This window comes from Oncorhynchus gorbuscha, linkage group LG09, assembly GCF_021184085.1.
Source record: "Oncorhynchus gorbuscha isolate QuinsamMale2020 ecotype Even-year linkage group LG09, OgorEven_v1.0, whole genome shotgun sequence".
NCBI classification, from domain to species: Eukaryota; Metazoa; Chordata; class Actinopteri; order Salmoniformes; family Salmonidae; genus Oncorhynchus; species Oncorhynchus gorbuscha.
Window position 1 is genome coordinate 45,044,241 of NC_060181.1, and position 15,094 is coordinate 45,059,334.

The window sequence follows — 15,094 nt, forward strand, 5'->3', positions numbered from 1 at the left end:
AGCTTTGCTGTTCTGGCTATATGGGGTGGAGGGGAGTGGGGACTGGGCAAGCAATCAATCAGACAGATATACACACCAACAAGCGTCATCCATCTTATTTATTGCAATAGAAAAATAACAAAATAAAAGGAGGATATTTAGTTTACAAGCTTGGGGACCTGTCATTAAATAAAACGTATAATGTCAGTTAAGATAGGTCCCCAATCTCACTGATTTACCCTGTCATTAAATACAACATATAATGCCAGTCAGTCTTGCGAATCAGTCAGTTAAGATGGGGTAAATCAGTGAGAAACCGGAAAATATTTAGATTGTATGCCAATGACAATCCTGGTGGCATTCCAGTTTGGTCTGTTTGTGTGTGCTTGTGGGTTTCTTGTGAATGTTGTTGACTGTCCGTCATATCATGCGTTAGTGTCCGTCCAACTGTCTTCCTGTCTGTAGCCTTGCATAATTCTGTCGGTGTCAACTACCCTACCAGAGCCATGTCAAAAGTTGTGCACTATTTAGGGTGCCATTTCAGACACAACCCATGTGTGTCGTCAATTTGTCTGTCCCCATGCCTCATTTCTTCTTATCCTCGTCTTTCTTGCGGTTAGGCTTGGGTGGGCCTGTCTGGGAGGCCAGGGAGCCCATGGCGTTTCGGATGGCCTCATTGTTAGGGTCGACACCTGGCAGGTTCTGCAGGACACTTTGGAGAAACTCTGGGTCCTGCATCACATCATAGTCATCCTCCTCCTGAGGAAGAACCACAAGGCACATCATTAATAAAGGCACTGATTATGTATTCTGTTTGTTGTCAGCACCATTTGAGCAGGTCAAATTCCTGGTACATGTACTTGCAAATAGAGGTGATTTTGATTGGAAGGGAGATGGAGAACTTACACACAAATGAGACAAAACACCAGTGACTAAATAGAGAAAGGGCGTGTTTCATAAACTGCAACTGTGAAATTTTAGCGGACAGACGTCACACGACTGTATTGAAAAACAAACTATAAGGTTTCTGATTTCATTGATCATGCGAGTTACCTACCTTGGCAGTTTCAGTGTCCATAGCATCGCCATACTCTAATCACAGGGATGGGTTGGTAGGGAATGGAGGGAGAGGGTCAAAATCAAATAAGATGTATATCATATGGAAACTCTATGTATCTGGAAATGTCCCTTTGTTTTGGTTTGCGGTGTAACTATGACAGTCCAGATCATTGGTAAGTACCAAGCTTTAAAAACGAAATGTTAAAAAAAAAAAAAATCTATTTTTAATCATCCACACCGCAAAGTGTGTGTGTCAGTGGGTGCTATTCTGAAAGCATGAGAGTGGATGGTGATTATAACGCACCCTCTCCGGCCAGAGACATCCGCATGGCGTATGCAATCTGCTCCTCCTCTGTCATATTGCTGAAGTCAGGCAGCACTGCAGCACCACCCGTCTCAGGCTGAGACACCGACATCTTTAGCAGGGCCTCCTCGGATTCTGAGGAATTAAACCATTACAGTACAAACATCTGTATTCTCCTTTATGCCTAACATACGTGAGATATTAGAATGGTTATGCATAAATAATACAGCAGACAAAAGGGATACACAAAACTTACTAAATATACACACATCTATACCTACCCTCACTTTCTTTACTGTCTGCTGTGGTGACATCGGCTGCAGAAGTAACAGCCACCTGGCGAGCCTCCTCCTCCTGCCTTTGTCTCTGCTCCTCCATGGACACACGCAGAGCCTGAGTAGAGAGGAACACAGTTAAAGGCCAGAAAAACTGTATGCTGGTGACTCTGGTTCACTGATTAAGGTCACTCTGGATAAGAGCATCTGCTAAATGACCGAAATATAAATGCAAAAATGTCACTTTAAAAGGAACCCTATTGCATTTTTACTAGAGCAAGCTCGGGGTCGGCGCTGGGGTCCACGCCAAACTCAAAGTCGCTGGCGCCCAGGCCCATCATAGAGCCTCCTTCCCCAGCCAGGATGGGGGAGGAAAGCAGGGCGTCAGCCAGGCTAGGCCCTGGGGGTACAGTCACCAGGTGGGAACCCGTACCCTCCTTCCCATTCAGAGTGTTGATGAAGGCAGTCAGCTTCTCCGTATTAAACTCCTGGAGGAAGAGACACACAATAGAGAATATGGGAGAAGGGGAGAGTGAGAATGAACCATTCAAGAGTTAATACTGTGTTATCTATGAAAATGTATGAAATACATTTATTTAGCTTGGAATGGAAACAAGCAGGAGTTAAAACCAAGTAATTGTGTTAATCACACACACACACACACACAAACACACAGAGCCTTTGGAAAGTATTCAGATCCCTTGACTTTACCCACATTGTTAAGTTACTGCCTTATTCTAAAATGTATTAAATTGCCCCCACCCTCAATCACACACACACACACACCCACCACCATAATGACAAATCAAATACAGACTTTTGCTAATATAAAAATTAAAAAAATCTAAAAACATACCTTAGTTACATAACTATTCAGACCTTTTGCTAAGAGACTCAAAATTGAGCTCAGGTGCATCCTGTTTCCATTGATCATCCGTGCTTTTACACCTGCATTGTTTGCTGTTTGGGGTTTTAGGCTGGGTTTCTGTACAGCACTTTGAGATATCAGCTGATGTACGAAGGGCTATATAAATAAATTTGATTTGATTTGATTTGAGATGTTTCCACAACTTGGGAGTCCACCTGTGGTAAATTCAATTGATTGGAAATTATTTGGAAAGGCACACACCTGTCTATATAAGGTCCCACGGCATGTCAGAGCAAAAACCAAGCAATGAGGTCAAGGGAATTGTCCGTAGAGCTCCGAAAAAGGATTGTGTCAAGGCACAGATCTGAGGAAGGGTACCAAAAAATGTCTGCAACATTGAAGGTTCCCAAGAACAGAGTTGCCTCCATCATTCTTAAATGGAAGAAGTTTGAAACCACCAAGACTCTTCCTAGAGCTGGCCGCCCGGCCAAACTGAGCAATCGGGGGAGAAGGGTCTTGGGCAGGGAGGTTACCAAGAACCCAATGGTCAATCTGACAGAGCTCCAGACTTCCTCTGTGGAGATGGGAGAACCTTCCAGAAGAAGAACCATCTCTACAGCCCTCCACCAATCAGGCCTTCACGGTAGAATGGCCGGACAAACGCCACTCCTCAGTAAAAAGGCAAGACATCTTGCTTGGAATTTCACAAAAGGCACCTAAAGGACACTCAGACCATGAGAAAAAAATGATCTGATCTGATGAAACCAACATTGAACTCTTTGGCCTGAATGCCAAATGTCACATCTGAAGAAACCTGGCAAAATCCCTACAGTGAAACATTGTGGTGGCAGCATCGTGCTGTGGGGATGTTTTTCAGCAGCAGAGACTGGGAGACCAGTCAGGATCGAGGCAAAGATGAACAGAGCAAAGTACAGAGAAACCTTTATGAAAACCTGCTTCAGAGCGCTCAGGACCTCAGACTGGGGCAAAGATTCACCTTCCAACAGGACAACGACACTAAGCACACAGCCAAGACAACGCATGAGTGACTTCGGGGCAAGTCGCTGAATGTCCTTGAGTGGCCCAGCAAGAGCCTAGACCCCGATCGAACATCTGTGGATAGACCTGAAAATAGCTGTGGAACAATGCTCCCAAGCTTGTAGTGTCACACCCAAGAAGATTCAAGGCTGTAATCGCTGCCAAAGGTGCTTCAACAAAGTACTGAGTAAAAAAAAAAAGAACAAAAACATCTAAAAACCTGTTTTTGCTTTATCATTTTGGGGTATTGTGTGTAGTTTTGAGTGAAAAAAATATACTTTTTAAAATAAGTCTGTAAACTAACAAAATGTGAAAAAGTCAAGGGGTCTGAATACTTTCTGTATATATAAACAGTACCAGTCAAAAGTTTGGACACTTATTAATTCCAGGGTTTTTCTTTATGTTGACTATTTTCTAAAACTGTAGAATAGTTGAGACATCAAAACTATGAAACAACACATATGGAATCATGTAGTAACCAAAGTGTTAAATCAAAATATTTTATATTCTTCAAAAGTAGCATGGTTAATATTGACAGCTTTGCACACTCTTGGCATTCTCTCAACCAGCTTCACCTGGAATGCTTTTCCAACAGTCAAAGGAGTTCCCACATATGCTAAGCACTTATTGGCTGCTTTACCATCACTCTGCGGTCCAACTCATCCCAAACCATTGCAATTGGGTTGAGGTTGGGTGATTGTGGAGGCCAGGTAATCTGATGCATCACTCCATCACTCTCCTTATTGGTCAAATAGCTCTTACACAGCCTGGAGGTGTGTGGGTCATTGTCCTGTTGAAAAACAAATGATAGTCCTACTAAACGCAAACCAAATGGGATGGCGTATTGCTGCAGAATGCTGTGGTAGCCATGCTGGTTAAGTGTGCCTTGAATTCTAAATAAGTGAACGACAGGGTCACCAGAAAAGCACCCCCACACCATCACACCTCCTCCATGCTTCACAATAAGAACCACACACGCATCATCTGTTCACCTACTCTGCGTCTCACAAAGAGACGGCGGTTGGCACCAAAAATCTAAAATTTGGACTCATTGGACCAAAATGACAGATTTCCATCGGTCTAATGTCCATTGTTCCTGTTTCTTGAACCAAGCAAGTCTCTTCTTCTTATTGGTGTTCTTGAGTAGTAGTTTCTTTGCAGCAATTCGAAACATGCAGTCCCCTTTGAACAGTTGATGTTTAGATGTGTCAGTTACTTGAACTCTGTGAAGCATTTTTTTGGGCTGCAATTTCTGAGGCTGTTAACTAATATACTTATCCTCTGCAAATCAAATTTTATTGTCAACATACGTATCCAGCAGATGTTACTGCGGGTGTAGTGAAATGCTTGTGTTTCTAGCTCCAACAGTGCAGTAATATCTAACAAGTAATATCTAACAATACACACAAATCTAAAGCAACAGAATGGAATTAAGAATGTATAAAATACTTCAACGAGCAATGTCAGAGCGGCATAGACTCACATACAGCAGAATGGAATACAGTATATACATATGAGATGAGCAATATGTAAACATTATTAACATTATTAAAGTGACTAGTGTTCTAGTATTAAAGCGGCCAGTGATTTCAAGTCTATGTATATGGGGCCGCAGCCTCTAATGTGCTAGTGATGGCTATTTAACAGTCTGATGGCCTTGAGACAGAAGCTGTTTTTCCAGTCTCTCAGTCCCAGCTTTGATGCACCTGTACTGACTTTGCCTTCTGGATGATAGCGGGGTGACCAAGCAGTGGCACGGGTGGTTGTTGTCTTTGATTATCTTTTTGGCCTTCCTGTAACATCGGGTGCTGTAGGTCTCCTGGAGGGCAGGTAGTTTGCCCCGGGTGAGGAGTTGGGCAGATTGCACCACCCTCTGGAGAGCCCTGCGGTTGTGGGCAGAAGGTGATAGAAGGTGATACATCTGTAAAAGTTTGAGGGTTTTAGGTGCCAATCCAAATTTATTCAGCCTCCTGAGACACTGTTGCGCCTTCTTCACCACACTGTCTGTGTGGGTGGACCATTTCAGTTTGTCGGTGATGGATATGCCGAAGAACTTGAAGCTTCCACCTTATCCACTGCGGTCCCGTCGATGTGGATATGGGTGTGCTCCCTCCGATGTCTCCTGAAGTCCAAGATCAGCTCCTGTGTGTTGTTGACGTTGAGTGAAAGGCACCACACTCCCAGGGCCCTCACTTCCTTCCTGTAGGTTGTCTCGTCATTGTTGGAAATCAAGCCTACTACTGTTGTGTCGTCTGCAAACTTGATGGCTTGTTTGAGTTTGAGGCCTGCGTGGCCACGCAGTCATGGGTGAACAGGGAGTACAAGAGGGCTTCACACACAGCCTTGTGGGGCCCCCGTGTTGAGGATCAGCAAAGCGGAGGTGTTATTTTCTACCTTTACCACCTGGGGGCGGCCTGTCAGGAAGTTGCACAGGGCGGGGTTCAGAGCCAGGGCCCTCAAGCTTCATGATACGCTTGAAAGATACTATGGTGTTGAATGCTGGAACAGCATTTTTACATAGATATTCCCCTTGTCCAGATGGGACAGGGCGGTGTGCAGTGAGACAGCATCGTCTGTAGATCTTTTGGGGAGGTAAGCAGATTGAAGTGGGTCTAGGTGTCAGGTAAGGTAGAGGTGATATGATCCTTGACTAGTCTCTCAAAAGCACTTCATGATGACAGAAGTGAGTGCTACAGGGCAATAGGAATTTAGTTCAGTTACCTTTGCCTTCTTGGGTACAGGAACAAATGGTGGACACTCCAGCCAGCTGGTCTGCGCATGCTCAGAGGACGTGGCTAGGGATGCAGTCTGGGCCAGCAGCCTTGTGAGGGTTAACACGCTTAAATTACTTACTCATGTCGGCCACTGAGAATTTGAACCCACAGTCCTTGGTAGCGGGCTGCATCGGTGGCACTGTGTTATCCTCAAAGTGGGTGAAGGTGTTTAGCTTGTCCGGATGCAAGACAGTATCCGCGATGTGGCTGGTTTTCTCTTTGTAGTCCGTGATTGTCTTTAGACCCTGCCACATACGTCTCGTGTCTGAGCTGTTGAATTGCGACTCCACTTTGTCTTTATACTGACGTTTGCCTGTTTGATTGCCTTACGGAGGGAATAACTACACTTTGTATTCGGCCATATTACCAGTCACCATAAATGCATTGGTTCACACTTTCAATTTTGCGCGACTGCTGCCATGTACGGTTTCTGGTTAGGGTAGGTTTTAATAGTCCGTGGGTACAACATCTCTTATCCACTTCCTGATAGCCTAGTGGTTAGAGCATTGGACTAGTAACCGAAAGGTTGCAAGTTCAAATCCCCGAGCTGACAAGGTACAAAATCTGTCGTTCTGCCCCTGAACAGGCAGTTAACACACTATTGGCGTGGCGAGAATCTGTCTCCTCACCACGCGCTCTCACCACTGGTGTCCCCCAGGGCTCTGTTCTAGGCCCTCTCCTATTCTCGCTATACACCAAGTCACTTGGCTCTGTCATAACCTCACATGGTCTCTCCTATCATTGCTATGCAGACGACACACAACTAATCTTCTCCTTTCCCCCTTCTGATGACCAGGTGGCGAATCGCATCTCTGCATGTCTGGCAGACATATCAGTGTGGATGACGGATCACCACCTCAAGCTGAACCTCGGCAAGACGGAGCTGCTCTTCCTCCCGGGGAAGGACTGCCCGTTCCATGATCTCGCCATCACGGTTGACAACTCCATTGTGTCCTCCTCCCAGAGCGCTAAGAACCTTGGAGTGATCCTGGACAACACCCTGTCGTTCTCAACCAACATCAAGGCGGTGGCCCGTTCATGCTCTACAACATCCGCAGAGTACGACCCTGCCTCACACAGGAAGCGGCGCAGGTCCTAATCCAGGCACTTGTCATCTCCCGTCTGGATTACTGCAACTCGCTGTTGGCTGGGCTCCCTGCCTGTGCCATTAAACCCCTTCAACTCATCCAGAACGCCGCAGCCCGTCTGGTGTTCAACCTTCCCAAGTTCTCTCACGTCACCCCGCTCCTCCGTTCTCTCCACTGGCTTCCAGTTGAAGCTCGCATCCGCTACAAGACCATGGTGCTTGCCTACGGAGCTGTGAGGGGAACAGTACCTCCAGGCTCTGATCAGGCCCTACACCCAAACAAGGGCACTGCGTTCATCCACCTCTGGCCTGCTCGCCTCCCTACCACTGAGGAAGTACAGCTCCCGCTCAGCCCAGTCAAAACTGTTTGCTGCTCTGGCCCCCCAATGGTGGAACAAATTCCCTCACGACGCCAGGACAGCGGAGTCAATCACCACCTTCCGGAGACACCTGAAACCCCACCTCTTTAAGGAATACCTAGGATAGGATAAGTAATCCCTCTCACCCCCCCCCTTTAAGATTTAGATGCACTATTGTAAAGTGACTGTTCCACTGGATGTCATAAGGTGAATGCACCAATTTGTAAGTCGCTCTGGATAAGCGCGTCTGCTAAATGACTTAAATGTAAATGTAAATGTCCTAGGCCGTCTTGAAAATAAGAATTTGTTCTTAACTGACTTGCCTAGTAAAATAAAGGTAAAATAAATGAATAAACTAGGTCACCGTAACAGTGTATTAGTCAATGTTATTCTCAGAGGCTACCTGGAACATATCCCTTCTGCGTGATGAAAACAATCTTGAAGCGTGGATTCTGATTGGTCAGACCAGCATTGAATAGTCCTTAGCACGGGTACATCCTGTTTGAGTTTCTGCCTATAGCAAGGCATAAGAAAAATGGAGTCGTGATCAGATTTGACGAAGGGAGGGCCTTATAGGCATCCCGGAAGTTGGAGTAGCAGTGGTCGAGTGTTTTAGCAGCGCAAGTACTACAGTCAATAATATGGAGAGGGCTATGTTCTGTATACCATCCCTAGCTTGTCACAACACAAATGTTTGGCTCAAACGCAATAAGGAAATCAATTCTACAAGGCACACCTTTTAATTGAAATGCATTCCAGGTGACTACCTCATGAAGCTCGTTGAGAGAATGCCAAGAGTGTACAAAGCTGTCGTCAAGGCAAAGGGTGGATACTTTGAAGAATCTCAATATAAAATAGATATAAACTAGAACTTTTTTGGTTACCACATGATTCCATGTAGTGAGCACCATAATTCATTGGACAGTGACATTTGTTGTTTGTTATTTTGGTTCTGTTACTCTAGCACTGAGTTTGAAAGGATACGATGACAATGAGGATAAAGTGCAGACTGTCAGCTTTAATTTGAGGGTATTTTCATTCATATCGGATGAACCGTTTAGAAATTATAGAAGCTTTTGTACATTGTCGGGCATCAAAAAACATTGGACAGTTTAACATAATGTAGAATAAAGTAATCATTGTTAATATTTGGTTGAATATCCTTTGCATGCAATGACTGCTTGAAGTCTGCGATGCTACGACATCACCAGAAGCTGGGTATCTTCCCTGGTGATGCTCTGCCAGGCCTATACTGCAACCATCTTCAGTTCCTGCTTGTTTTGGGGACTTCAGTCTCCTCTTCAGCATGTAAAATACATGTTCAATTGGATCCAGATCCGGTCAACGATTTTCCACTTTTTGGCCATCAAAAACCCCTTCGTTGCTCTAGCAGTATGTTTAAGGTCATTGTCTTGTTTCATGATAAAGTGCCTACCAATGAGTTTGGAGGCATTTGGTTTTATCTGAGCAGATACAATATTTCTGTAGACTTCAGAATTCATTGTTCTACTTCTGTCTGCAGTCACATCATCGATGAAGACAAGTGAGCCTGTTCCACTGGCACAAGCCATAACACCCCTCCACCATGTTTCATGGATGAGGTGGTATGCTTTGGATCATGGGCATGTCTTTTTTCCTCTACACTTCACTTTCCATCACTCTGGTACATGTTAAACTTTGTCTCATCTGTCCAAAATACTTTTTTTCCCCATAACTCTTGTGGCTCTTGTAGGTGCTTTTTTAGCAAACTGTAATCTTGCCTTTCTGTTCTTCAGGCTTATCAGTGGTTTGCATCTTGTAGCGTACCGTCTGTAGTCCTGCTGGTGTAGTCTTCCACGTATGATAGACTTTGACACATCTACACCTGCATCCAGGGTAGTGTTTTTGATCTGTTGGGCTGTTGTTCACCATAGAGAGTATTCTCAGTCCATCCACTACAGTGGTCTTCCTAGGTCTACCAGGTCTTTTGACGTAATTTAGTTCACCGGTTGTTTTTTTCTTGTTAATGATGAACCAAACTGCTGACTTGGGCATGCCCAGGGTTTTTGCAATGTTCCTGATTGATTGATCTTCATTTCTGAGCCTTATGATGGCCAGCTTCATTTGCATCGACACTGCAGTCTTCCTCGTGTTGTCACACCCCAACAACAACCTCCAAAGGCAATAGCAGTCTAGAATCAATACATTCATCAACAGCTCTCCTGCATTCACTAACGACACAAATGAATACACCTGCCTAACGACACACATCTGTGAAGCCAATTCAACAAATACTTGTAGTAACTTAAAAATGGGGGGACAGTGTACAAAAGGTGGTCATTTCTAAACGGTTCATCTGATATGTATGAAAATACCCTCGAATTAAAGCTAACAGTCTGCACTTCACCCTCATTGTCATTGTATCCTTTCAAACTCAAAGTGCTAGAGTACAGAACCAAAATAACACAAAAATGAATTATGGTGCTCACTGTATGTATGTATGCATGTACAGTTGAAGTCGGAAGTTTACATACACCGTAGTCAAATACATTTAAACTCAGTTTCACAATTCCTGATGTTTAATCCTAGTAAAACTTCCTTGTTTTAGGTCAGTTAGGATCACCACTTTATTTTTAAAATGAAGAGAATGATTTATTTCAGCTTTTATTTCTTTCATCACATTCCCAGTGGGTCAGAAGTTTACATGCTACCAAATACTAATTGAGTGTATTGCCTTTAAATTGTTTCACATGGGCCAAACGTGTTGGGTAGCCTTCCACAAGCTTCCCACAATAAGTTGGGTGAAATGTTGGCCCATTTCTCCTGACAGAGCTGGTGCAATGGAGTCAGGTTTGTAGGCCTCATTGCTCGCACACGCATTTTCAGTTCTGCCCACAAATGTTATATGGGATTGAGGTTAGAGCTTTGTAATGGCCACTCCAATACCTTGACTGTTGTCCTTAAGCCATTTGCTACAATTTTGAAAGTATGCCTGGGGTCATAATCCATTTGGAAGACCCATTTGCGACCAAGCTTTAACTCCCTGAATGATGTCTTGAGATGTTGCTTCAATATATCCACAATTTTCCTGCCTCATGATGCCATCTATTTTGTGAAGTGCACCAGTCCCTCCTGTAGCAAAGCACCCCCATAACATGATGCTCCCACCCCCGTGCTTCACAGTTGGGATGGTGTTCTTCAGCTTGCAAGCCTCCCCCTTTTTCCTCCAAACATAACAATGGTCATTATGGCCAAACAGTTCTATTTTTGTTTCATTATACCAGAGGACATTTCTCCAAAAAGTACGATCTTTGTCCCCATGTGCAGTTGCAAACCGTAGTCTGGCTTTTTTACGGTGGTTTTGGAGCAGTGGCTTCTTCCTTGCTGAGCGGCCTTTCAGATTATGTCAACATAGGACTTGTTTGACTGTGGATATAGATAGTTTTGTACCTGTTTCCTCCAGCATCTTCACAAGGTCCTTTGGTGCTGTTCTGGGATTGATTTGCACTTTTTGCACCAAAGTACGTTCATCTCTTGGAGAATGCGTCTCCTTCCTGAGTGGTATGATGGCTGCGTGGTCCCATGGTGTTTATACTTGTGTACTATTGTTTGTTTGCTCACAGGGACGAACCAGACTTGTGGAGGTCTACAATTTTGTTCTGAGGTCTTGGCTGATTTCTTTTGATTTTCTCATGATGTCAAGCAAAGAGGCACTGAGTTTGAAGGTAGGCTTTGATATAAATTCACATGTACACCTCCAAGTGATTCAAATGATGTCAATTGGCCTATCAGAAGTTTCTAAATCCATGACATCTTTTTCTGGAAGTTTCCAAGCAATTTAAAGGCAGTCAACCTAGCGTATGTAAACTTCTGATCCACCGGAATTGTAATACAGTGAATTATAATTGTTGTAAAAATTACTTGAGTCATGCACAAAGTAGATGTCATAACCGACTTGTCAAAACTATAGTTTGTTAACAAGAAATTTGTGGAGAGGTTGAAAATCAAGTTTTAATGACTCCAACCTAAGTGTATGTAAACTTCCGACTTCAACTGAAAACAAAAATAATAGGGCTAATTAAAAATACTGGCACAAGGAAACAATTCTTACCTCTTCCCCAAAATTTATAATATCCACATTGACCTTCTCTTTCTTTAAGCGCTTGGCCATTTTAACAAGCTGTGGGGGCCATAGATTGGGAGGAACGGAAGCAGAAGGGGAGAGAAAGACCAGTAACCATGGTGACAAGCTGCATGTCTATTGTTGAAAACACACCTTCTGTGGGACCAGCTATAATGTACATTCATTTTATACAAACATTGTATGTGCCAGAAAATAGTGCCATTGTGAGAAATTATATAATACTCTGTTAGGCTAGTTGCTATATCATCAAAGTAAGAGAAATATATGTTTAGATAAGACACTGGTAGGTGGCAAACTCACATCCTTGTCACTGTCTTCCACAGGGCTGCCCACAAAGGCAATTATCCTCATCTTGTGGTTCTTCCCCTGTCTGTGCTTTAGGGCCAGCTATATAGACACGGAGAAAACCACATTATGCATGAACACACACAACACTAGCCTGCTCAATTGTAACCTTTGTAACTCAGTGTAAAATAATGATCTGGCTTATATGACATTTTCCAAGACATTTTCTGCAGAAGCAATGACACTCACATGGGCCACCCGGATGCCAGTGCAGAAGCAGATCTTGCCTTTGGGCTGGATAGCGTGCAGTTTGGACAGGATGCGGCCACTGTCTGGGGTCAGTGTGGTCAAGACCTCACAGTTACTGCAGTCAAACATAAAAAATCCAACCAAACAGCATTAAAACTGGGAATGTCTGTCAGTCAAGGCATCGGTTTTCCACCTAAACGCCACTATTTGATATCAGAGGCCTCCATTTTATTTTACAGGCCACACAGTTCAATTAGTCTCAGACTCACATGTTCATATGAAACACTCGTTTCAGAATAGTTATTTGTTCTCCTAGTTCTCAGTCAGACAACTCGTATTTTGAACACACAAAAATACACAAGCTTACTTAGCCATCGAGATTAGGCCAACATTGTTCTCGGGGTTTGCCCGAGTTTTGGAGTGACAGACGATGTTGACGGCATCTTGCTGGGCTTGTAGTCTAGTGGGCAGGAAGTCTCCATTGCGCATATACTCACTATTGTCCACACTGGGGATGAGAGAGGGACATAAATGAGCCGGATTCAAGAACAATAGGATTATCAGAATGGTTAATGCTGCTATGCAGAGCTGGGACGATAAACTAAAAAGTACCAACACCGATCATACAAATCATTTATGGCAGGCCTTTTGCTGACAACGTTCATTCTGATAAGTAGCCTATACTAGAGAAATGTGAAGTATGAAATTAAACAAGGGTGCTAATATGGGTGATCGTTAATGGGTCAATTGATGGCGACTACAATCAAACTACCGGTAGTAGCAGTTTAAATGGTAATAAAATTTAAAAAATGCACATTAATGTTTTAGACTTATCGTGTTCCATTTATCATCACATCAATTCAGGCAATGTATAGCGATATGGATTTTTGTCCATATTGCACAGCTCTATAAACACCTGCTTTCAGAATGGTGACACTGCAAAATGTAAAAGGGTAGCTAATGAAAGAATGTAAACAGCTAGATAAAAATCAACATATGCCATTCTTATGCATTTCTCATGCAAACTAGAATAGTTTGGATGACAGTTGAAACATTCAAGATAAACTGGTCATGGGAACATGTAGGATAGGAATGGGCAACGCCAGTCCCCCTTTAGAAGGCTGGCCTCGTTAATAAATATTCTCAGGGCCAGGGGACTCTAGCCAAGTTGCTAGATCACCCAGAAATATTACATATGTAAATAAGCCAATTGATATACACCCGGAAATATGAAGAACTAGGCTGAATAAATTGCTATCAAAGACAAACTGTTAGCGACAGTTCATGTCTGTCTAGCCAGCTAGCTAGCAATTAACGTTAGACAACCTCTTGTGGTTAGCATACAAGCTAAGCTAACGTTCAGCTAAATGGCAGGTAAAGCTAGTTAATAACATCATATGCTAGTAGGCAAACGGGTGCCATTGGTTTGTTATCCATTTGTTCAAAGTCACAAATAACGTATTTGATAATGAAAAGCGTTAACGAATTTCTCCCCTTGATGTTCCCTGACACCGATAGATAACGTTAGCTAGACAGCTAATGACTTAAGTCAGTCAGTAATCCCCCTATTCCACTGGTTTAGCTAGCATAAACAATTTTACCCCAAGAAGTATACAATTGCGTCGGCGTTTCCTTCCCTTCATTGTAACGTACAAAGAAATCCTTTATGAAACAGATATAACGCAAACAAGATGTGTGTTATTCTTACCACACCATAGTACTTTCGAGTCCCATTTTGAAAACTTTCTGGTCGCTCTCTGACAATGTAAGAACCTCACTGTCTATTGGAGAGAAGAAACAAGACATGTGATTGGCTAATAGATGTTTTAGCTAACAATGTGCAGCTAAAATGTGCAGAAGTCAGTGAGTTCTTTTGATTCTGGATGGCCAAATAGCTAACGTAGGCAACAATGACAAGAAACTGCCATGCATGAGTAAGTGATTCGTTTCAGTTAGTTTCATTCTTGTTCTTGATACCATGTCTTTTTTGACTGATTTCATGTCAATGCTCATATGGCTAAAATGAACTAGCTACATAACAAACAACTGTAATATAGTTTACATGTTGTCAACAATCTAAACCAAGTCTGTTTTGCCCCATAGTTGCGCACACGTCGGGTTTGTTACGTAACTATAGCACCTCATATCAAAGACCCTTGCTTTTTTTTGATACCCAAATGTTTAATCATTCCTCCAAGCATATTCATAATAAAATGTTAAATAATGTAAACAGCACATCATGTAAATTCTGCAAAAATATTTTCCCTACATCATCTTTCAAGACTTTCAAGATGCCAGTTCTCCAAGAACAGAAATACAAATTTGCAATTGACAGCATTTGAAAAGGCATTTCTGTGATTCCAATATACAGTACCAGTCAAAAGTTTGGACACACCTACTAATTCAAGGGTTGTTCTTTCTACATTGTAGAATAATATTGAATACATCAAACTATGAAATGACACATGGAATCATGTAGTAACCAAAAAAAGTGTTAAACAAATCAAAATATATGTAGCTTATGTAACCTTCCTGGTCCCGTCCCTCAAGTTAGTGAGTCAACACAGGATGGAGCAATGGATGGATAGTTCATTTATTTCCAAAGCTGCAATGCTGGGACACACACAGTATGGATGAATGATCATTAGTCGACGGGATATAAATAGCACTCCCACAGCAATTCTCCATAAATCT

General features: G+C 43.0%; 1 protein-coding gene across 3 annotated transcripts; it reads right to left on the reverse strand.

Annotated features, from left to right (window-relative positions):
* Positions 1 to 80: 80 nt before the first annotated feature.
* Positions 81 to 14,253, reverse strand: LOC124043695 (26S proteasome non-ATPase regulatory subunit 4-like). Of its 3 annotated transcripts, none has more exons than XM_046362560.1 (10): positions 14,109 to 14,253; positions 12,768 to 12,908; positions 12,401 to 12,515; positions 12,167 to 12,253; positions 11,834 to 11,902; positions 1,890 to 2,105; positions 1,624 to 1,735; positions 1,343 to 1,477; positions 1,037 to 1,071; positions 81 to 738 (listed from the first exon to the last, which is right to left on the reverse strand). In XM_046362560.1, exons 1-10 carry the CDS (start codon positions 14,204 to 14,206, stop codon positions 565 to 567), a joined length of 1,182 nt encoding a protein of 393 aa, XP_046218516.1. In that variant the 5' UTR covers positions 14,207 to 14,253; the 3' UTR covers positions 81 to 564. The 3 variants fall into 3 exon arrangements, with proteins under 3 accessions (XP_046218516.1, XP_046218515.1, XP_046218517.1); XM_046362559.1 differs by having other exon boundaries at positions 12,401 to 12,527; XM_046362561.1 differs by having other exon boundaries at positions 12,401 to 12,527; positions 14,002 to 14,145.
* Between the last annotated feature and the right edge of the window lie 841 nt (positions 14,254 to 15,094).